The sequence below is a fragment of the Helicoverpa zea genome, chromosome 1, assembly GCF_022581195.2.
Source record: "Helicoverpa zea isolate HzStark_Cry1AcR chromosome 1, ilHelZeax1.1, whole genome shotgun sequence".
NCBI lineage: Eukaryota > Metazoa > Arthropoda > Insecta > Lepidoptera > Noctuidae > Helicoverpa > Helicoverpa zea.
In genome coordinates this window covers 1,341,889-1,367,825 of record NC_061452.1, presented here as the reverse complement: position 1 = coordinate 1,367,825, position 25,937 = coordinate 1,341,889, and the positions used below count along the sequence as shown (strand labels likewise).

The 25,937-nt window shown below is 33.5% G+C and overlaps 2 protein-coding genes across 5 annotated transcripts in view; both read right to left on the bottom strand.

The window, feature by feature from the left end:
- LOC124641429 overlaps positions 1 to 25,937 on the bottom strand; it is a 125,700-nt gene that overhangs the window by 40,112 nt on the left and 59,651 nt on the right. Inside the window, exon 1 of one of the 4 annotated variants that reach the window (XM_047179597.1) lies at positions 13,369 to 13,578. The exons of the other annotated variants lie outside the window; for them this stretch is intronic. The gene's annotated coding sequence lies outside the window, so the exon portion shown is untranslated. Of the gene's footprint in view, positions 1 to 13,368; positions 13,579 to 25,937 lie in introns of those variants that run through there. 4 annotated transcript variants of the gene reach the window in all.
- LOC124641845 lies at positions 1,707 to 5,257 on the bottom strand. The gene has a single exon (XM_047180122.1). It carries the CDS (start codon positions 4,180 to 4,182, stop codon positions 3,343 to 3,345), a length of 840 nt encoding a protein of 279 aa, XP_047036078.1. The 5' UTR covers positions 4,183 to 5,257; the 3' UTR covers positions 1,707 to 3,342.

Below are 25,937 nucleotides of genomic sequence, written 5' to 3'. Positions count from 1 at the left end.
TTAGATACATTTTCGTTTACAATGACGTTCTCTTTCGTTTGATTAGAACCCATTTTGCTAATTTAGTCCACTATACTGATGTATCGTCTCAACGTAAATGAAATTAAAGAACGCGATACCACAATTTGAAACTAATGTCCTAAATAAATCTGCAAAATTGACATTTTAACAATAAAATAATTTATCGGTATTTCAATGGCTTTTTGCTTACTCGACCAGTTCGCGTAGTATAAACTTTACTATCGGGTTCGTCCGTTTGAATTGTTACTTTTTTCGTAACTTTTCGACAAACGGTATCCCTATTACTATTATCCACTACTTTAGATTGCGATTCATCCTCTATTAACATGTACGCTGGTTTCAGACGATCTATAGAAACTTTAACTTGTCGGTCGGGCAACTGAATACAAAATACTTTATTATCTCTACTTATGACGCGGTATGGTCCGTCGTAAGGTGGTTGTAACGGTTTCCGTACTGCGTCATTACGGATAAAAATATATTCACAATCATACAAGTCTTTATGCACAAAAATCTTATTTGGTGACTTATTTTTCCTATTAGATGGCTTTAACCCGTCAATTACAACTTTTAACTTATTTACGAAATTTTCTGAATCGCTACTTTTCAAATCAGTTGTATCATAAAAGTCACCGGGTAATCTAATATTACTGCCATACAACATTTGTGCAGCGGTTACACCTGTATCTAATTTTATCGTTGTGCGTAACCCCAACATTACAGTTGCCAATTCGTCAACCCAGCATTTATTATTTAAGCGAGCCATTAACGCGGCTTTTAAAGATCTATGCCAACGTTCTACTAAACCATTACATTGAGGATGATACGGAGTTGTACGTGTCTTTATAATTCCCATTAAAATCATTAATTCTTTGAATAAGTTACTTTCGAACTGACGACCCTGGTCACTAGTGAGCTTTATGGGACAACCAAAACGACTAATCCAACCTTCATATAATGTTTTCGCTACGATTTCTGCAGTTATCTCTTTTAGTGGAAATGCCTCTGGCCAACGAGTGAATCTATCGATAATCGTTAAACAATATCTATAACCTTCTGGCGAGGTTGGTAACGGTCCTATAATATCAATATGTATATGCTCAAAACGTTTAGTACTTTTAAAGGACTCTAAATCGGAAACCGTATGTTTTTGAACTTTCGCTCTTTGACATTTTACACATGTTTTAGCCCATTTACCAATATCTCTATTCATTTCAGGCCAAAAATATCTATCTTTTACTAACTTTTTACTTGTCTTAATACCAGGATGACTTAAATTATGAATAGAATCAAAAGCTAAGCGACGAAATTTTTCAGGTAAATATGGTCTTGCACTATTAGTAGACATTTCGCAATAAACATGTTTATCAGTATCGAGTAACGTTACACGTTTCAATATTACTTTACTGTTGTTGTTTGACGCCCTCAATAATTTTGCAAGCTGTTCGTCAACTTCCTGCGCAGTGGCGAGTTCTGCGAAATCTAACGTCGTGGGACATGTTATTGTTTCAACTCTAGATAATGTGTCAGCAACTATATTATTATTTCCACTAATGTGTCGTATGTCAGTACTAAATTCACTAATAAACATAATTTGCCTAGTTCGCCTAGAAGTTTCTCTATTGGTACCTAATTTAGTAAACGCGAAAGTTAATGGTTTATGATCTGTAAAAATTATTAATTCTTGTCCTTCAACTAAATTACGAAAATGTATGATTGCTAAATAAATTGCTAAAAGTTCTCTATCATATGTACTATATTTCTTTTGTGCTTCAGTTAATTTTTTCGAAAAATATCCTAAAGGTTTCCAATTTCCATCAACTTTTTGTTGCAATACTGCACCTACACTTGTGTCTGATGCGTCCGTCATCAATGACAAAGGTGTATGTGCCAATGGGAAATACAATAAGGTAGCATTTTTAAGATCATCTTTACATTTTTCAAAATTTTCCGTAGCTTCAGGTGTCCAATTGATTTTACTTTTATCCTTACGCTTTGAATTCCCTAAATATTTATTTAACGCTGCCTGATGATCAGCTGAATGAGGTATATGAGCTCTATAAAAATTTAACATGCCTAAAAATCTTCTAAGTTCCTCTATAGTATCCGGCTTTGGAAAATCAATAATCGCTTTAACTTTATCTTCTAATGGTTTGATTCCTTCTGTAGAGACCTCAAAACCCAAAAACTCTAATTTATCTTTACCAAAACTACACTTTGAAAAATTAATCGTTATACCAAATTCATTAAAACGTTCAAAAACTTTTCGTAAATGTTCTCTATGCTGCTCTTCATTTTCCGATGCAATGATGACGTCATCTACGTAATTGAAAAGAAAATCTAAGTCTTGTAAAACGGTATGATGCATAAAACGTTGAAAAGTTTGTGCAGCATTTCTTAATCCAAATGGCATACGCACGAATTCGAATAAACCAAACGGTGTTATGACGGCAGTTTTCTCAATGTCATTTTCCGAAACTGGCACACAATAATAGGCTCTATTTATATCTAGCTTTGAGAAAACCTTTTTATTATCTAACATATACGTAAAATCATGAAGACGGGGAACTGGATATCGATCAGGCTTGGTAATCGCATTTAAACGTCTATAATCTCCACAAGGTCTAATATTCCCGTCCTTCTTAGGAACAACATGCAAGGGACTTGCCCAAGCGCTTTTACTCGGCCTACAAATCCCAAGCTCTTGCATAATCTTAAACTCATTTTTAGCTTTTACGTACCTGTCTGGTGGTAACTGCCTGGCTCGTGCGTGCACTGGAGGTCCTGTGGTCTCAATGTGATGACAAACATTATGTTTAGGCGTTTCTTTGTACGAAACTGGTTTAGTTAGTTCTGGAAATTCACATAATAAATCATAATAAGGGCAATTATTTACGATAGTTTTCAAAGTGGGCTCACTAGAATTAGAAAGATTGCCTTTGGTGCTTAAATTAGTTACTTGATCGATTAACCTTCGTCCGTTCAAGTCAATTAACAACTGAAAATTAGCTAAGAAGTCAGCACCTAATATTGGTTGCTGTACGTCCGCTAATGTAAATAACCAACGGAATGCTCGTCTTAGATTTAAATCTAATTCTAAGTACAATGTACCATACGTGTTAATCTGAGTTCCATTTGCGGCAAAGAGTTTATAACAACACTCACTTGTATTACCTTTCATGTAGGCTACTTTCCGCGGTAACACTGACACGTTTGCACCACTATCCACTAAGAAGTTTAAGCCCGATTTCCTGCCTCTGACACACAGACGGTGATTCCCGAAGGCACGGTCACAGCCTCCCGTCGCAGACTGCACCGACTCTAGTTTTCCGCTGGCTTGTCCTTGTCGTGTTTTTTCTTCCAGTTACATGGATCCACACATTTAGTTGCCTTGCTGCGATACTTATAATGGTAAAAACATAACCAATTTGGATCTTCGAATTTCCTTGTGCGACTTCTTGACCCTGACCTGGATCTGTTGCGTCTAAAGTTATTCCTTCGCCAGTTATTTGAACGGCCTCGTGATCTTGACTCTAAATTTTGTAATCTATCACTCAATTTGTTTATTGCCGAAATAATTTGGTCCTGAGAACCGGATGGGCCTGGTTCCTGTTTGACAGTCGCAACACTGTGTATGGGAGTCGTCGTTTCCATTATTTTATCCGCTATTGATGCTAATTTCTCTAAATCTTTTTCTTCCGTTACAGCTAAAACTCCTCGCACCGAATTTGGTAAATGATTCTGCCACATAACTATGAGTGTTTCGTTATTTACTCGTCCCCTGGCTAGGTCTTGCATTTTTCTTAGTAATTGTGATGGTTTCTGGTCGCCTAATTCCATTTCGCCAATGAGTTTTTTTACTTGCCGCTCTTCGGATTCTTGATATATAAATATCAACTTATTCTTCAAGGTCTCATATTTATTTTTCTCAGGGGGATCCACAAGGATCTGTGTAACTTGCTCAACTGCGTCCGGGGGTAATTTTGAAATAAGGACCTGGTACTTTGATTCGTCGGACATCTTCTGAGGATTTAGAACTGCTTCTGCTTGGATAAACCATGTTCTAGGCGACTTCTTCCAAAATTCCGGAATTCTAGCTGTGATGGAGATGGACGACAGTTGATGTTCTTCAATAACGACCTTCTTGTCTTCCGACGACATTATAATTTTCTTAATTTGACGCGCACTAATATTAAGCCGACACTACGTACACTTGTGTGAGTTGCCCCGGTCGTCCGATTCACTGAATTACAAGTCCAAATTCACTGGTTACAGTTCACACTTTCTCCACACGGGGTCACCAATTTAGATGGTGGGGTGTCGTGTTCAGAGATAAGTAAATAAACCGAATACTAATTAATACACTTTTATTTTCTGACTCCAATTAGGTTACATACGATTTGGTACAGTCACAATATTTAGTAGCGTGCGTTGGTAGTGCGATATACGGGACAACTGAGGAGGCGAACACAATGCAAGTACAGTATGAACAATATTGATGCGTCAACAATTAGTGTAGGTCCCACTACAAGTTCACTTAATTAGATTACAAACTTTTGAGATTTTGGTTATTTAATGGCTTTCTTTACGAATAAGCAGAACCTTTGCACAAAGATTTATGTCTCTGAATAAAATAAATTCTCAAAGTTACAGATATTTTTTTCCACTCATGTCTAAAATAAGTTACGACTTTAAACTTACTTAATTAAACTCGAAGGTAACTTAAACGTTAAAATAGGCTGTATGTTAACCGTTGAACCTGTTTTAAACGTTCTGACGTACTTACTTACCAACATACATTTTTATATTTTTTATAGTTCTTTTGTGACCAAGCTTATTTATGTGGCCAACTAACAAAAAATATACAAGTTAAGTATGTTCATTTCGTATGTGTTTATTATTAATATTTAAGACGTTGGCTAAAAAGATTACTAAAGATAAACGAGTCATTTTATTCCATTAATATACCTACTAGTTTTATGCTGCGACTTTGTTTGCATAAAATAAAAAATAAACAATATATTGTTGTGGTAGTGTATAGAGATTTTTAACAACTGACATACTGCAGTATTTTTTCATATCTGGCCTTCGTTTTATCTAAAGCCTAAAAATAATTTTACACAGGTTTAATTCTATTTTAGTCACAGTTTTATTTATTTTAGAAAACACCTTGGTTGGACTGCTTACCCCAAAGAACGAGTAATTGGAAAAATATTTGGCAAAAGATGTGTTTTTTCGAAATACTGAATTTGTAATGAACAATTTGATGCAGACGAAAATTGTTATATCTTATTTATTTTAGAAAACACCTTGGTTGGACTGCTTACCCCAAAGAACGAGTATAACTGGAAAAATATTTGGCAAAAGATGTGTTTTTTCGAAATACTGAATTTTTAATGAACAATTTGATGCGAAAATTGTTGAAGGTATCCTTACTTATTAAGTAATTACCTATAGGTGTATAATTTAACTTGGTAACCTGTCTTCTATGCTCAAAGTACAAGGTAAACTTTGAAGCGCTTCTTGTTAATAACAATATCCATTTATTATTTTTTAAATTAATGGCACGAGTTTTTAATACAAAGTAAAAAACTGCGGTTTTTTTAATTGGTTTTTAGATGTCATCGCCTTTTGGTAGTTTTTATTTTGCTAATTATTCACGTTTTGAGTAAAAAATTCCGCTAGTTTTTGGTAAGAATATTTTATCAATGTTTTATGTGCGGTAATTTACATGAAGTGTAAGAAATAAGCTACTATTTTTCATGTAACTATCTCATGAATAATAATGACTTATCGTAAATTTGTTTTACGACATCACATGCACATTAAAAAATGCATAGAGATATATCGGGTGTGTCGTTCATAATCACATTAAATGAAATGCGTTAATATACTGGTTAATATATGTCCATTAACACAAAGAAAAAAGAAAAATACGTAAAAATAAAAAAATGAATTTTTCAAACAAAGTAAATAGAATAAAAATGTGCGAAAATTAGAACACCATATAAAAGTCAGTCATTACAAACAACTGTAATTCTCCCTTGAAAACTGACAGCTGTCAACTGATCAAAACATTCGATACTCCTAACTTTATCTCTGCTTTACACATGATGTTGTAAATTATAAAAACGAAAAATGACTCCTGTGGCTAAACCACTGAATGGATTAGGTTATTTTTTTTACAATTCGCCATAGAATATCATAAAGTATATGCGATAGGATTTAATGTGATTGTGAACGACACACCTTTATAATTGAATTAATTTTGTTTGATAATATTGAACGAATTTTGTTAATGAAATATGATTTTATTCTTTTTATTTGGTGACAAGCAGTTTTCTATAGGTATACAAAAGAATAGTGCAGTTTTCCAACAGTGAAAGAAGTGAAAGAACTTTGCAAATCGGTTCGGTAGTAAACAAACAAAGAATGAAAAAATTACAAAAAGAGTGAAGCTGGGAGCGAACCATTCTTAATAAAGGTTCATATCTAGTTTTTCTGTTATAGGTACCTAAGTATAGTTTTTCCCTAATATAGTATCTACCTATTAAAGCCTTTGATACAGTCTATGTTTATCTAAGGCTATGTTTGTTTTGCTGATATCACACTTTGGCCTTGAACGATAAAAAACACAACCTGTTGCTTCACAGAAGAAGTTGTGTAGGTAAGTTTAAATAGCTTGTTTTATGTTGATTGTATTCATAGTTTATTAATTTTATTTTTTGAAGGTTAAATTATTAAATTAAATAAAAAATACGCCAATTACGAATTACTTACTTATACCATACAGTACTTAAATACCTGCTTCCGAAAGTATAAGCAGGTACGTATGTACATAAATGTGTATTAAAATTACGAAAAAAGTTTGAAATATACTCTAGAATTTGAATATTTTAGCATAAACTGAAATTTAAATTTTGCTAAAGCACAAAAAAAAAAATACTAAGTGTACCTATATTTTTTGCGCAGGTTGACGACCGGGCCAACTTGCTATTATTTACTATTCTAAAACTACATAATGCCATTTACGTCAAAATAAACAAGATTATTATTCTAGAGTTTTCTCTATACTAGAGAAAAAAAGTGCTTTTAGGTGACAGTTAATTGTAAAGTAAATAGGATGTCAGTATGTATTTATTCTGTCTGAGATCTGTACAAAGAATAAAGTTGAACTCTTGCGGATGTAGGTACGATTATATCTTACTTTATTAGTTTTTGCTAACAGAGGTGATCATATATTTTCTATACACATTTTGAATACATAGCTTACGATAGTTTGAAATCAAGCTGAAGTTAAATTGACTCTTGAAGATTTAAAACGATCTTATTGATTTTATATACTACATATATTTAAACGTGGAATTACGCAAATAATAATATTTATTAAAAATTCAAAAGAATCACAAAACTGATAAGGCATACGCAGATCATTTCATCAATTTTCGAAAGATAGAACCATGTAAATAAAATACAGTTTACAGCCTAGGAGCTGATGTAAGTACTTAATTCATAAAAAAAAACTTTTAGTTTGTTTCAATAAAGGCAACTTTTCAACCACTAACTGTATCAAAAAATTACGTAATATATGCATGCAATTAAATGGGAGCCCATAACCCATGGTTGGTTGAACTTGTACGGTTACCGATAGCGATAAGCTGAGCTAACCCATCGGTTGAACTTGCACTACCAATGTTTTACGACGACGCCTGCATTTCTTTGACATTGGCCTTATTTTCTACTACTCCGTGATAATAATGATTGATGAGCGTTTATGTGAGGTTAATAGCTATTTGTATAAGCGGGTTTAATGACGTGTTTGAAGTATCTCTAGAAAATTAACTACGTTAAGTCTGCGGACTCAGTACGTGAGAATAAGTTGTATTGTACCAAATAGTAAATGACTTAAAATTATTAAACACTTATCAGTAATAAATCTGAAATAAGTCAAAGCTGGAAATCGTAAAATTTTACAGTTCTGGTAACATTTACAGTTTCGAGAGCGTGTACAATATTGAAATCTGGTAATGCGAAACACAGCATGCTTTTATGGTTATTTTTAATTGTCTTAACCCATGGTCAGGTCTCTATAGAACTACTAATGAAATACGTATTCAAAAAAACTTGTAAATAAAACAAGTTTCGCGGCCATTTCTCAAACATTAGCCTTGCATACACATTACTCTCTACACGGAGAGAGTAAGTGCAGAGAAAAGGGAACATTATGAGCACGCACTGTATTGCACTGTAGTTCAATGAACTCGGGCCGACCTTCACCTAGATGGGGTTTTAGATCAGTGTACCATGATACTGATCCAATTTTAATGCAGGTGAGTGTAATCTTAGTTCGATTTGTTAAGAAGAAGTGGATTCAAGAACTCCTACTAATTTTTCTAAAAGAAAAAATATATAACGCAAAAAAACTGAAAGTGGACGAATATTGCCAGGCGTTAAAGAGCATTAGTTAAAGAAAAAGAAGACAGTCTGACCTCTAGTTTTCTAGTAAGAAAATACAAATACTTATTAGACTTGTATTTATTGTTCTAGTATTCAATCCCCGCTTTATTTCTGAAAACAGTAATCGCGTGCGCATTCGACAACAACCGAGGCACAATTCAATCATACATTGATAGTTTATAAACTGAAACCGCAGTGTAGTTGTAAACAAATAGTTCAATGGACCTGAAAATGCCATTGTTAAGCGTCGCGTGATCAATAGCGTATGTTTACAATTGGAGAGCATTTTTAAATCGCAGCGTAAATCTAGAGGAAGATTAATCTAGAGGAAACATTTATTTGTTTGTTTATATCCTAAATGCTCCTAAAATACTAAACGGATTTGTAAAATTCTTTCACAGTTGCATAGCTACACTCATCCCGAGCAACACAAGTTATATTTTATCAAGGCGCCAAACCAAACCGCGGCAAAACGGCTAGTGATAACAAAAATGAATATGCGTAGTCAATCTTTAGCGTTTGTAACTTGAATGATTCGGGAAGAAATGTTTTTAATAAATTATTTGTCTCCATATAAATTCGTGAAGCGATATACTTAGCAAAAAGAAGCATTGTTCAAGAGTGCAGAAGAAGAGGTTTAGATCTGTTTATAAGACTTAGGTGTCGCCGGGTGTTGAAGCTAGTTAATATGGATTTACATAAAATGCGGAATTAGTTTCCGAGAAAGGCACGTTTAACGTAGGTCAGCGTTTAGACAAATATGACAAAACTTCTTGATAAAACTGGTATTCTATATGCTTGGAGATTTCTATTGCGGATTGTTATCTAAACTATGATAAATATTAACAACTGTTAACATTACAAAGATTAAGAGGACGCATTGAAAATTTTAGCGCCAATGATCTCAATTTTTCTCAGTAAATACAAAACGGATCAAAATACGACTTGGTTACCTGAACTTTCAGGTAACCAAGTTGTATACGACTTGGTTACCTGAACTTTCAGGTAACCAAGTTGTATTTTGCCCGGTGCGCGTGCCGGTTATGGAATTATTATTTACCAATTCGTCGCCTTAAGTAAGTCTTGCACAATTTCTGTCAAAGTTACACTGTTCAGTTCCAAAAAATCCAGGAAAATTAAGTAGAAATCTACGAAGACCCGAACGCTTTTTTTTAAAAAGGACCTTATTTTTTTATCAGTTAATTACAAAATTAAAATAATATCATTAAGAGCCGGTAGCATGAATATGCAAGCAGTGTTTAAAAGTGCACAAATAAAAATGCATATCAATTTCAATATTATTTCTACACCTGACAGATTTCATCATCTCATATCAAATATGCGATTCATGCTGATTTATTCGACAGCAAATATACGAATCTTAATATTGAGACATATTGTCAGTAAATAGAGATAAATGATATTGTAACGTGAATTACAACAGAGCAATTGCATTGAGAAATAAACTGGAACATAAAGTATATGGAAATCTGAAGCAGTTTCGAGATAGTTTATAGTTATAGGTATATTTTTAATCAATGATATATGGATGTTGAGGAAGGGGATGAGCAAAGAAGCGAAGAAAACTACCGAATTAAGCATTATAAATTGTATTGTATCTTGGGTTGAATTTATAAGTACCTGATTGAATTTCCCCTTTTCCCATAAAGGAAAAATCTGTCATTAAAGGTGAATTAATAGTTCTTTAATGATTACAATGATTTCCTATTATGGTAAGATCGTAATAATTATCAGAAGGTGCAATGAATAATTGTTTGCAATTTTAGTTACGTATAATAGTATCGATTAATGATCGATGTTTTCCTCAATTTTCCTAAATCAGGCTCATCATTATTATGAAGTATGATTTACTTAAACAATTATAAGATTATTCTTATTAAGTTATTATAGATATTATATCGAGATCAATTAACGGAGAGTCGATTAGCCAACATATGTAGTATGTTATGATTACAAAGATTGAATTACCTAAGTTTCTAACCGATTTTAAAAAAAGAGGATATTCTCAATTGCTTCAAAATAATTATTAAATTTATTTTAAGCTTTAATGTAAACATATTGTTGATGATATTTTTGCCACGTTTTTCTTGACAATTACTTGATACGTTATATTCTTGAAGGTTATCAGGTTTAATTGGCCTTTTTCGTTTTTGTTTCGAAACTTCGAAAGATAAAATATTGTTTGCTTTTTCTGTAGATACTTACACGCTTTATTATATTTTGAACATTTTTACATACTTATGTACATAGGCACTTTCAAAAGTCGGTACAATTTGTTAACTTAAAAGATAGTTCAGTATAGATTCATATACCAAACTTTCTTTTAGCTCGAATTATGTGGAATCATAGTTGAACAGCTTCGAGCAATAACATACTTAAAGTCTATCTATTTTTAATAAAAACAATAAAAGAAGTATTTAACATCTTTTCAAATGGCATATCTATGTGTTTTTAATGTAAATGCAAGTGCAGTACTTTCTTCCCATCTATTCGTACTTAAAACTGACTTAGCCCAGTTAACATTATCATCAGCTTAGGTGGGAAAGCAGAAATTAAGCTTCTTTCCTTATGATCTCGTGCATAATAAAAACGCGAGTGTTAAGTATCAAATAATGTATGGGAAACAATTGTCTCATGCATTTTCCTTAAATATTGAATTTTCTTCTTCCTACTCTACTTTCATTTTTTTGTGTTTTCACAACATGTTTTTGCTTCTATTGATATCTCGCACCCGTCATACCAACATTTACTCCCTTCATTCTTGTCATCCATATTTTCTTTGAGCTTCCTCTCTCCATCCGTGCACATCCACACTTAACACACTCTTTGTGGCAGGTGTCTCATCCCTCTTCATTACATACCCATACCATGATAACAGACATATATTACTGTTTTAGGTAGATAAGTATGATCATGGATTTTTAAAGTCTACAAAGTCAAAGTGGGCAGCAAAAGCTAGTAGGTAAATCCAATTCGTAATTCAAATGAATTAAGCTAGTAAATTAAGCGATGAGGAGCAATTTTTTGATGCACTGTATTAGTTTTAAGTTGTATATATATATATAAGTTTATTTTATTTTATTTTCAATTAATGTAAATATATTTTGTTTAGCTAGTAAATCAAATTCATTATTTCAATCAATTGAAGAAAATAATCTTCAGAACCGCACGTGATTGGTGCTCACAATTGGAGCGTGCGCTGTAGTATAGTTCGGCCATTCAGAGAATGCGTTCCTGACACGTCGCGATTGAACTGACGACGTAACTTTGCAATGGCGTTGCAGTTACGATAAAAATATTTTTGCTGGTTGTTTACCGTTTTAACAATTGAGGAGCATTAAAACAACATTATTATATCAATAATCAATGAATGTTATTACGTCGTCAGTTCAATCGCGACGTGTCAGGAACGCATTCTCTGAATGGCCGAACTATAGTACCACTACTTGTAACATAGATTATGGATGAGCACTTCATACATAAATAATGAATATCTTAGTTGTTGTATGTTATCTACAATGATAAGCGACTGGACTCGTTAATTGCTGTTTCATACTGTTTATTAGAATTGTTGTTAATATCGAGAAACATTTAATTAGGTATGTGTGTTAGTTTTGTGTACATACAAAGTGATAATTGTTATTTTTGAAAACTTCTTTAATGTAATAATGCTGTACTTCTCAGATATAATGACGTATTTTGTGCCCAACTGATTCACGTAAATGGAAAATTGTCGGACCCGAATTGGCGCATGCAATTCATTTCTTGTTTCTGTGAAAAGGGATTTTTATCTTGTAGCGATCGCCAAAGAACGTCAGCAAAATGAATACTGCCTTCTCCAAATATTATGAAGCTAAAGACTGTTTTTTTGATCGCGAAAATAATAGTAACTATCACTATCTACTATTTAAAAATTTAGGTTAATTTTTATCAGGGAGGTCGGTTTGGTTCCTACAGGATGAGGGAAAAATTACTTAGGTATATGTTATCTAAGCTAGAATAGTGTTTGTCTTTCGGAAAGCCCCTTGCTAATATTGTATTAGGTAGTAGGTACTCGTGCGTGTAACCTTACAAGTTTTCCTCAAAGTAGAATCTTTTTTTATTTGTCCTCGTTTCGGGACATCGATTTTTAATGGATTAAGACATTTTGTTTTTTTTTTTACTAACATACGGAATAATTATTTATACACATGGCTAGACTTTAAACTGTCTTATAAATAATTTAGTATTTTTAATGTTACGTGATTGGAAAATACCTAGATTTTTAGACTTAGAAATTAAATACATATATGCATAACCTAACCTTTTCACCTTAATGCATGTTATGCAAAATACACAAAGCAGACTTTTGAGACATACTTATGACATAATTATTATTTAAACAATTCTGCAGTCTAAAACGCAAATATTATGTCCGTTATATACCTAAAAAAATATATAAAGTTATATAATGCGATATATACCGGTATATGCAAATCACTGAAAATTTACTCTCAGTAGGTATGTAAACGAGATAAAATTGTTTAGTTTAACTTTATTCTGATAAGAACCTGATAAACAATATTATCAGTAGGAAACTCTACCAAAGATTTGGCAGAAGTTTTTATACATAGAAATCGTAGTTAAATATTCTCTTGTTCAAAAAACCTGTGGGACCGTCAGTATATGTTTACAATTCATTCTCTTTAATGATTTCCAAGCACGATATAATTTTCCAGGCAAAGCCGATTACTTATCAATCCACCTAAGTATAGACAACAAACTATCGAGATCACTGTAATCATATTTCAATTATAATCACTATAAATATATGTTGTACCATTAAAATACAATCAGACGCTCACTCAAGAAATAAAAACTTTTCTTCACCTGTTCAAATAAGCAGACTCATTCAAGACTTCAAAACAATTTAACAATTAATTCTCACTTTTTATTCACTCACACAACACTACACAAAAATTGTCGGTAAAACTTTGACAGCTATTTTTTTTTAATGTAGAGTAAAAATTCGCGGTGAAATGAGGTTTGAAATCGGAAAACGGAATTCGCGGCGGCGCGAAAAATTCGGAGCGCGCAGACGGTAAGCGGGCGTCGCGTGCAAAGACGAGTAACTTAATGCTTGCGCGAACTATAGAAACCGATGCGGTGACACCACGCTGTTAACGTAAAGATTAAAACTTAATTACTAGTAACGTAACTACAATAGGCATGATGACAGTAATCAAAAATCATTAAAATAATATATCTATTAAATTAAACTTGAAGCTTGGAATATAAAACGCGCATTGTTTTCTTTATTAATAATGTGATTAATATGTATTTTTATAAAATAAAATTACGAAATAAGGCAATCCGCCATGATATCTTGAACACCAATCAGAGCTCGTGACGTCATCTCTGAAAACAACTCGCGCGAAAGCGCGAGAACGTCACATTTCGTTATTGTGAACTTCCACTGCGATCTTTGTTTTTAATTAATTAATTGTTTATAACACGAGTTATGGAGCCCGGATTTATCAAGGCAAACAGCGCTAATTTGCCTAGAATTGATATCATAATGCTGGGAAAGTTTTTGGCATCAAATAAAGATTTTTGTTCAGCTGAATTTAGAAATGTTAAAACTTCCATGTAAGTATACTAGTTTAATTAAAAAACAATGAGAGATGAAACCTAACCTCGAAATAGTTATTTACATTATAAACTATGCTAGAATCTAGAGAACTATGTAATAACTTACATCAAAGTGATCTTCACAAAAATAAAGTTGTACCCTGGGCAATATTGCTTTTGAATCTCGCTTTGCAAGTTTAAGCCACTTGTTTCGTATTTTTTTATTGTGAGGAACGTACACAAATAACTTATCAGGAGTTGTTTTGGATGTGTTCTTACACTGGGGGACCCCACAACACCTATGCCCTTTCGAATTCATATTTAATAACACAAAAAACTTAATTATTGCACGAGCGTTGTTTACTTGCGTCTTGTAATTTCAGTCGTGACGTCACAAGTGACGACATGACACTGACAAGCGTTTTCGCGCCGGATTCAAAGTGGACAGAGAAAAATGCAATTATTTGATAAAAAAACTTCGCATTTTCTTAAAATTAATAATTTTTCATATAAAATAGACGTATACCTACATCATACAAAGGAATTTAAAAGTTTGTCATCATGCCTATTAGACGTGTTTTGGCCGACAATCCGCTTATTCATGTAACTTAGGCAATTATTAGATTAGACGCTCCATTAGTACTGACCTGTTTGGTAATATTATCTGCATTTTGTAACAATTAGTAACGAAATAATTTTATTCTGCTACAATTATTTTAATTGTAATACTTACCTACACTTCGTAGTTTCTTAATTTAATGAAAAATTGTTGCGGTCGGTAAAGCATGATAATTATTTTATAAATAAATCAAACTGTGTACTTTGACGTCATACACAGCCTAACAATAGACAATATTGACGTAAATGACAATCAAAGAGGCTTGTTAAATAGTTCTGCTTTAATTAACTGATAAAGTTTAAAAGTAAATTTGCATTTATCAACAATTTTCTTCAATGACACATGCGTTACATCATTGTTTGCGGTTGAAACTTGAAGAATTGCTTACATATTTGGCAGTACTGATAATGAACACACCTGTTTGTAGTATGTAACACATCATACTTGTGCAAAAGAAATCTCACCAAATATGACAGAAATTAGGCATACTTTGACAGGTGGTTACATGATTCAAATTCCAACCATCCTTTTTTGGTCTAAGCATTGACCTGCGCATAAACTAAAGACCTCTGCTTAAGGAGAGATTAAAACCTTTTCGTAATTAAACACACGCAGCAAAAAGTTTTAATGCTCAGTCAACTTAGTAAGTCAGTTGTCAATTTTAATCCCAGTTTAATCTTCGTTCTAATCCCCGGTCAGTGTAACTGGCTGGTGCGGTTTTCACGTGAAGCGCGTGTCAGAAAATTTACAAGTAATGAGCGGTAATCGTGAAGTTACTCATAATTGGATTATTTTGTTCACTTCTTAATCTTTTAAAATGTGTGCGTTGACAGACCTGTTTAAGTAAGACCATTAGTTCCTAACTACAAAGCGTTTTATGTAAATGTATTGGAAAATTATTGTGGATTTTCTTTATTTTTAAAAGATCAATTTCTGTCAGCGGTTTTATCAGCGTCCCGTGTACTATTCCGCGCATGTGGAGAAAAAGTAGCCTGTAACTTTCCTTCCTGGATAAACCTGGATTTTCCTTCATTCATTTCGTTTTGGAAAATAGTGCTTCTCCGAAGAATATCACCAATTTTCATACAATATATTTTATTTAAGTACTTAATATGAAAAGCCTCACTGGTTGAGTAATAGGTAACCTTCACAGTTTTCCTGCATCCCTGTTCATCTCAATTGCAAATAACTTGGCATCGTGAGTACGTCTATTTTTATGTATGTGGTCAATTCCATCGCGGAAAAAAGTAGGTAAAATGGTAGGATTGTATAATGTACCTATACGCATTGCATCCAGAAATATCATCATTGTTTTTTCCAGCATTTTTCTTATTTGTAGGTAATGAAAAACTTTTTACGATCAATAACCGATTTAGGTCGCAAAATAATTACATAATTTAATTATAATTACAATACGAAAACCAATTCTAGACTGTTTATTTTTATTATTGGAGCTTTATTATCTTGGCCTATAATTGTATGAATTAACTTTACATTTGGTAATTAATTTCTCATCAATTTTCAAAATCTTCAAAAACTACGTAATTACGAGACCTTTTTCCAGTTTCTTCCGTAGGTAACACACGCATGAAGTATGAAGTCATTAAGTATTGTTGACCTTGTGACGCACATACATACAAAGATCGCGGGTCTTAGCCCCAGTCGCGGTCTAGTGTATGCGCACGTGACGTCTCGCAATTAACCAATATTTACTTGTACAGGCGATCGCTTTTTGTTTTTCAGTTAGGTACGCGAATTATACTGTTGACTAGCATCTTGAAGGAACTTCTAGACTTACACTTGTTCATTGTTATCTTCAGAACGGCAAACTTATGTGAAACTCCGCCGCTTTGCTCTGAAGTTGGCGACTTGTAAGCAAAACTCTATTGCAAATGCGTTGGGCAAATGTCTGATTTCAGAGCGGCAAATGTAATAGTCAATATTCAATTCTTTATTAGCATTCCTTAGGTTTAGTTTTGTGACGAGAGCTACTCAACTCTTCAAAAATATTTTCGTATGGATAAAGTTGTTTGCGTATTTTTTGGTAGATATTATTACGTGCTAATGAAGGTAATTATGCGTAAGTAGGTGTGTATCTAATTATAGAGGTCAAGACTGAAAGGTTATTGACACTTAGTTGTTAACTTCTTAAGTGCGTTAAAATGTTTCATACACAGATTTTTGGATATTAAGTGGTTAGTTAAGGCTATGTGTGTATTGTGGACGTTTGGGAATTATATCATAAAGTGGCTGAAAAAAGGCAGTTATTTTCACATGAAACCATAATGAACGCATTAACTTTTGTGAACACATATAAAATATTACCTTCGTTATTTTTGAAAACTTAAGAATAGTTATCAATAAAATATCCCAGAAATTAGTAGTGTTATTATTTAAATCAGTAATTGAGAAGAGAAAGGGACTTCACTTTGGTACGTCGGACTCTCTCTCTCTCGATCTTACTTACATAGGCAACCTAAGGAAATTGTTGATACGTAAAACATTTTTTTTTCTTGCGCAATATCATCGCAATCTGATGGTAAGTGGTAATTGTCATTCTATAAGAAACCTGCCTGCTAGAAGAAATTTCTTTTGAAATAAGCTGTGCCCTTGTACAATTTTTTTCTATTATTTATTCTTTTCTGTGTTTTTATGTCTACATAAACTATTAAATAAACAAATAAATAAAAAATATGTTGTTCAATGCTGAATGGAATTAAATAAAGTTTTGTAATATTTTTATTTAAACTAGGTATAACTTAAAGGTGATTAAATCAACGTGGTGATTTAGACAATAGGTACGAGTGTTACATTTCCAAATTGCGAGCTCACGGGATCTTATTATGACAATAAGGGATTGTCTTGACTCAAACCTACGACCTACGAAGCTATCACCACTACACCTACTGGTCTACTTACATAATATGTATAGCTACGAATGTATGTCCATACATTTGTGGTGACCTTATCTACTAGTTACACATATTGCAACACAAAGTATGACGATGTAGATAGCACTTACTTACTACCCTGCTATTTACACAGCTATGTATTTCAATATACCTAAACATTACGAAAGTATTTCAAGAAAATTATGGTGTTACTTTATGAGAAATCAGGTTATGTTTATTTCCGCAGAACTTCGTAATCCTCCTGAAGGAACTGCTTCAAGTCTTAAATATAATCTCGATAATTTAAATTAGGTAAGTAGGTATTAAATGTCATCCAAAATCATTTGAGCCCATTTTTATCACATTATCTCAGCCACGACCACTGCTGAATTTAGGTGTTCCCTATTGATTCAGGACTATTTGAAAACGGCCTGCGTCCAGAGCCTTACCGAGACTTTTGTCGACTTTTCTACAAACAAAGTCACAGATATTGACAGAAAACTATTAGAAATTGGAAACTATTATACTTCTCATATACCTAAACCACGAGATAACTATCTTCGTTGATCAGCTCATGTACATATGTAGTTTCATTTTAAAACCCCTTTAGGATCCATTTTCAATCACATAAGTAACACGAAACCTACGCATCAAAAGTATTACCCCGACGACATTGGAAAGCGAATTCAAGTTTTACGATTAGTATCGATAAGGCCTCGCCACGTGCATCGAGAACTGAAACTAATCGATTGGAAACTAGGCAATCACGGCGCGATCCTTTGAATTTCATGCTTACGTAAACTATGAGTAAGAAGAAATGTGGGTGGTTTTTGTGACATGCGTTCGGAAAATTGATAGGTAGGTATGTGATACTTAGGTTCCTATCGACTAATTAAGTTTCGACAGTTGTTTTATTTAAGCACATCAACATAAAGGTATCTGGTAGGTAGAGTTTCTGTTATTTGTTATTTGTTATTTTAGTAAAAGAAATATTGGAATTGGAACCATAAAAACAAAAGCAGGAAATATCGTGAAATGATTCGGCTTTTCTCGACTATTTTTAACTGTTCTTTCAGTGTTATTTTTGTTATATAGAATAGATATGTCGCTATATGAAGTTATATGCGAAACTTAAAACTCGCAGTTAAAATCGCTGAACTATGTATTAAACGACAAAGATTTAAAAGCCATATTCAACAAGTAAATTCTAAAAAATCCAACTGAAAAATACGAAATCAACTGGTTAGAAATTACTTCGAAATAGGTGCAGTCGTGATGCTCTTTAGGTACATTGCTAATCCAATACAACTCCGTGTGACCGATAAAAAGAACTATTGCAATCAAGTGCATTTTGCACGAATTATTTTTTAAATAAGTAGGTAGTTCCACGATTTCAGTGGTTCAGGCTTCCGTGTAAAATAATAATTGTCCTTCGTTTTATAGTTTCCAGTCTACCCTAAAAATAATATACAGAAATAATGACTTAATTTGGCTGCTATTTGGAATACCTGCACACTGCAGTCGTCCGACAGTTGACCCGATAGATGCCAATATTTTTTTGAAGAAAGTCCTCATTCCAATCAAGGTTTTCAGTCGGTCTGATAGCAGCTGAATACCTGATCTTTGTAATGTAACCGACACTATTGGTCGACTAAAAGTTTGCAGTGGGTACTCTAAGTGTAAAGGTTTAGTCCTCTATAGTGTGTTACACTGTCTCGACAACATATCTGGTCCATTTGATAATTTGGTTATAGCTATACAGTGATGATCAATCGTCATCATTGCTTTACCGTAATTGACTGATGTAACTGCAGTTACGTCACGTTGTAAAATATAAGTGTAAAATTGTTAATATTGATATGTTGAGGTTGTTAACTTGTGTTAATTGCAGACAATTGTTTGGTATTGGAAAGGCGGATTTGAAATGTAATATGGCGATTTTTGATGGGTATTAAAAGCCATGGATAAGAACCTTTTTCAATTAGTGCTCCTAGCCGATTACTGCGCATTATTGGGTCAAAATCAAATAATAACTTGGGAAAAAGCTACAAAAAAAACATAATAAATTAAATATTTTAAGATTAAAATCCGAAGTACCTAATCATTTTTTTGTAGATCTCCTTCTCAATAAAAGAGATCAATATAAGAAAAAAAAATACAGATGGTTCAAGTAACTATCGACACCATAAAGTTAACTTTTTAACCGATACATGACATTGTCGGTTATGTAATGTGTTTGCTTAAAAACTGGACAGCCTCAAAAAGTTAATAAAAGATAACCGATAAATATGAGTGGACGCCTATCACACCGTTGTGTGTAACTAAGTAAGCAAAAATATTGAATCATTCGGTGATGAAAAATATCGAAATAAATTATTATAATTTAGGTAACCTATATTATTTATTCAAACCCGAAATTGAGCTTTTTATTTAGCTTTGTGATTATTGATAACTTGTCTAATTTAGTAAATAACCTTTTGATTCTCATAGAGGTTACGATGCAAAAGCTAGTTTTTTTTGTAAGCACGATTACCTATTTTTATAAATAAAATATTTATTAATTCATCCACCTTATAACTAACATTACAGATACATAAGTAAATATATACATATAAGGCAGCAAAAGCAATTTAATCATTACCCAAAATACACAGTCAGAGCTTCGACATTACTTCGGTGTGACAGGTTCCCTTACAAGTTTACAACCTTACACAATCGAGCAAGGACGGTGTTATGTTACCCTCTGATTGGCAGGTGACGAACAAATACTGGAGTAGGTTGCTAAACGTAAGAAAGTACTTGTATGGTATTGATTTCGTTATAGGTAACTAGCCGTTTTCCCGCGGTTTCACCCGCGTTCCGTGGGAACTACTACACGTACCGAGATAAAATATAGCCTATGTTAGTTGCAGATAATGTAAGTATCTTTCTAATGGTGAAATAATTTGTAAAAGCGGTCCCGTGGTTTTTGAGTTTACAAACAAGCAAACAAAGTTTTCCTCTTTATGATGTTAGTATAGATATCACGGAGGAAGTTTTGTTCTACATGGGTAATACTTACTAATATATTGAGTTAATTCTGTTACTATTTGTGTCCTAGCTAGAGGATCAGTTGATAGTTTAGTGAGCTCGTTGCAAAGTAACAGTCGAAAAGGGTCGATTGATTGGTTAATTAACGCTTGGTGCGGTCGGTCCGTGGACGGGTGGCCATCTCGATTTCCTCCGTGTTCTGGGAGTCACGATAAATTGATGGGCGAGGAACCGTACAAAAGCTGGAAAGTCTGACAAAGTTTCAACAATAGGTACCTAATAGGCAGTTGTTGGACTGGAAGCCGACTTCAACATACTTGGGTTAAGGCTTAACGGATGATGTTTTTTTTATGTTTTTCGCAACTTATTAATGTGGAATTTATTTGCGGAAAAAAAATCCTAGCGGTAACCATTGACCTTCCATAAAATGTAATAGTTATACTAATATTTTATATCTTTATTTATAGTTCTTAAACCTTGAATGTAAGAGAGTACTTAACATCTTATGTCCGATACTGTTTTATACATAAAGGTTAATGTTAATCGTTACAGCCTAGTTGTTAGACTCTTTGGTGGTTTACAGTTGCTTATGGTATATAGTGTTGGGCCACTAAGATCGGGTGATACAAAGATGGTAAAATGATTCAAGAAACATTACTGCTTAACATTGACAATCCCTTTGATAAGGTAATTGTATTATGTTATCAAAACAAGCTAAGTAGTAAGGTGTACAGGACACAGAAAAATCCATAAAAAGCTAAGTATTACGATGTACAAGAGGCAGAAAAATCCATATCTTTCTATTAGAATTCATTCAAATCCCGACTAGCCTTATGTTTACAAAACGTTTAAATCTTTCATGTAACTCAAAACTTAACTCACTACATTTGATTCTGTAACTTCGAGGTTCCGTCAGTTTCATGGCTCAAAAAATTGGCATAATTTTTCAATTTTGACATGTTAAACAATATCTTAGGATGTTATTCGTGGAACGAAATTTTAATAGCCGTAATGAAGTGTAATTGTAGTTAACACGATTTGCATGTAGGACAAAGAAAGAGTGAAATACCATTGTAGGCTTATGGGGTGACGCTGACGTCAGACAGAGAAGTGCTGAAATGATATTTGGATAAGGGCGGGAGAATGATGAGCCATATACTTAGTTCCCGAAATAGATACTCCAAGTAATGTAGGTAAGCAGTATAATGATTTAGATTGATAGTTACGTCCTTACGAATGTTATAAATGCGAAAATAACTGTTTGTTGTTCTTTCCTGAACTATAATTGAAACCGATTTAATTTTTTGGTACCCTGAGTAAGAAAAATGCTACTTTTTAATAGGATACAGGATTCAATTCCCTAGAAACAGCTGAAACCGCGGAAAACAGCTAGTAAGTCATAGAAAAACAATTTAAACCTGAACAATTGAAGGAAATTTTATACGATTACTTACAATATTATGATGGAGCAAGATTCTCTCAACTACACACATTACAATCCAGTTGACTACTTAGTAGGAAGATTAGCCTGTAATTTGTCGACCTTCGCGGCATCTCCGCCATTGAAACTCGTTAGTTCTGTAATGATGGCTCTGTTACAGCTGAAAACATGTGTTATTGTGTTGTGGAGCTAAGTTATTGTTGTTGATAAGATTAGTCTATTTGTCTATTTCTACTGCTTTGCTACTTACAAGATCCAATGGTGAGTATCTACCAAAATTGTTCGTGTATACCTATTTTAATTAAATCCTTATGAGTAAGGCAATAAGCGATTACATATTTTAGCATAAACATAAATAATATTGTAACAAATATGATTGTATTTTTGTCACACTTGTACGCAAAAAACTTCTGAACGGATTACGTACATGATATTAGATTAACACATAAGTTTTATTTTATCCAGTTGCGGGAAGTAGTTCCCTCACGATACATTAATGCTTAAAACTTTAATAATTTATAATCTGGCACCTACATAAGGCTAGGCATCAATTATGATAATCATCTGATTATGATGGTTTTCCTATCACGGCGCCATAAACCATGTCTTACGTATGTATATTAAGTTCTTATCCGCAGTTGTTAAATGCTCGTTCCCATGGGTTTATATAATCACCATACGTTACATACCTATGTGTCATATTGGAAAGTGATAGTTCAGTTGCTGACCGCTCATTAGAATGTGCATTGATGGGGTTTACTGTTAACTTTGTACTTACACATATATAAGTTACCTGAATAAGTACCTACACTGGACAAAATACTCGTGACAAAATCCACTAATGCGAAACTGCTCTAAGAATCCATTTTAAAACTTCCTTTAGAGCGCTTTCATACGGGCGGATTTTTGTCAATTCATAGCAACACTAAGCGGTAAAAATCTGTCGCTCGGTTTTAAACAGCATCATTCTTTGCTCTGGTAGTTGTAAATTATTTACGATCGCGTGTAATACGCGTGACACCGATCATACGAATCTAATGTGGAAAAACACTTAAATCCGCTGATCTGAAAACGCTGTTAAACATCAATGTCATTACATTATGTTCGTACGTACATGCTGTCTTAACACTTAGCTGAACAGGGAAGATGTTAAATCTCTCACATTACACATTGTGCTCGAATTCCCATAATTAACGATAACGATGTTCTTGCGATCATTTCGTGAAAGTAGCTAATAGATAAATAGGTATTCATCTTTAAGGTGTATTTTGAAAGCTAGCTGGCAACTGCAACGGCCGACCGCACTTGCAGCGGCTGCGTGAAATGGGTCGACGTTTGAGGGCGACTGCGTGTGCTGTTGCCGCTTCGATAAAAAACGTTTTCAGGGAAATATGTACATAAAAAGCAGTAGAGCTACACTACTGCTTGCAATTTTATGCAGTCATGGCATATGCGGTCGGCAATTGCAGTCGGCAGCTAGCATTCAAAATGTACCTTTATGTAAAAGTGTGAGTGCTTTTTGTTTAGGCTATTTTCTCAGGTTCATCATAATTCCGAAGATATTTTAGAAGATGTGAGCAGGTTTTTAAGTGCATGCGTGAATTTATGAATGGATACTTCCTAGGTTGTAATTAAAAGTGACAGTCAACTTGTACCTACGTAGGAATATTTATAAAATTATTTCATTCTGGTCGTAATTATAATTTCAAAGTGTATTAATGTGTGTTCGGGTCCGTTGCTATATCATAGAGTACAGAGTCTTCGGGTCTACTGATAATTATCATATAGTGCAGAGGAAATCATAAGACTCGATAACATTCTTTGCTTTAGAAAAGCAAACATGAAAATTCAAGTTTTCATTTAAACAAAAAGGTTTCTCGCAAAAAATAGTGTTCTAATTGTCAATGTCCAACCAAAAATAATATGAAAAACTAGAAAACGTCATAAAGTACCCAGCCTAAGCCAGAGAGTGCAAAAACCCTTTATTTCACTACCAAGCAGATCTAGACAGCCTACGCGTACACTGCGTGGCAACAATAAGTGCACAGACCGGGTATTTCTTTTTTTTTTTCATTTCGCGGTCCCACGGTCGGGTGGACGCAATAAAAAGCCTGAATATTAAACCATAGGCTAGCTCGGTGTCGGGAATTGTACCCCGTTTTATGGGCGATTGAGTACACTGGCGAGCAAGTAAAAGGGAACAGTATGTAGGGCAATGTGTGAGTGAGTGCGTGGTGCAGCATTTTTCGGAGTTAATTAGGTTCTGTTGGGTGAACTTGGGTGTTAATGTAGGGATGGGATTTACACTTGGGGAGCAGAATAAGTCATATTGCGTGATCTTAGACTTGGTTTCTTGGTTGAAATAATATTGCTTCTTAAAAGGTAGGTAGGTATACCTACAATGTTTAGACAAGATAATCTATCCATAATATAGATAAAGACTTTTACTTAGATTTCACCTTATGTATCCATAATGTATATTACTTATGAAAGTCTAGGAGGACAATATTTAAATAACCTAAGCATAATCAGTAATTAACTGCAAACATAAGACGAAAGTAACCCTTGAGTTTTCTGGAGAAAGTAAGAAACCTTTAAGGCGTTGAAGAATAACAAATAATATAGAAATTTTCATGATGATGGATGAATCCAAAAATATAATCTTAAAAAGAAAACAACAGAAGTAGACACTTGATTTTATGCTCTATGTTTTTCGAGAATTTTCAAACTAAAAAAGATATTTATTTTCTTTAAAACCGCTACTGCATATAGGTCCTTCCCAGCTGACAACCTACATAACATTGCACTGCAAAACTAAAGTCTATATCTACCATTTTCAAAGCTTGGTCATTTTTCTCGTCCCCCAGTGTAACAACACTACCATTAAAGATTTTATTCGTGGATGTAATGATGAGTACGTCGATAGCCGCAGTATTATTCAATAGACGATCGCGCCATTTTACCGTCAAAATTTATGTATATGCTCTACATTGCTCCTTTATGGTATTGAAGCGGCAGACCGAGGAACAAATAACGAACTGTACAGTGAATTATGGTAATGGTGGTTCTAGTATTTTTAGCGCTGTGTTGGTTGTTGGTCACGTATGGAAAATGAAATGGTGAGCATAAAAAGTGAGATGAACATTCCAATATTTGCGATCAAAATCTATTTTCTGTGAATGACGTTGTGTAGAAAATGTCATAAATAAAATTAAGACAAATATTTATTAAATGTGGATGTTTCACAAGTAAGTATAGTAATTAAAAGTCAATGTTAAAAGATTTCTTGCAGCAAATACTCAAAGACAATAAAATCTTCTGGTTAAAGGTGACAAAAGAAAATAATATTATGTGCAGATTTTCCAATCGCCAGATAAATTCTAACTGAAGTTTTTACAGATTTTCGTATAAATTACCGCCATATTTAGGTATATGGCCATAATTTTATTCCTCAGATAGAAGTTGCCTCACTAGGCTTCTTATAAGGCTAGACTTTATTTTATGTAATAAAATGATCAAAAATAAAACAATGCGAATATCCCCAGTTTGTCTGCATCAGATAGAGGGCTCCTGACCTCTGCACTGCGGGCAGTATTATGCTTAAACTTTCTCATCTTATTTTGAGACTAGCTTCTGCCAGCAGTTTTATACGAAAGTACCTACTATCCGTACCCAAATATTTATAGCCTTTATAACCTGAGAATAAAGTAGCTTCCAAACAGTGAAATAATGATTCAAAACGTTAATTTTTCATTTAGTTATTGAAGTATATAATAGACTAGCTTTAACAATCAGTTCTATGTTTGTAAAGGCTCTGAAAGTACTAAACTGATTTGAAAAAAAAAAA

Bases quoted from the DNA above. Each gene is read 5' to 3' on its own strand.
- LOC124641845 (XM_047180122.1), bottom strand. From the start codon at position 4,182: ATGTCGTCGGAAGACAAGAAGGTCGTTATTGAAGAACATCAACTGTCG.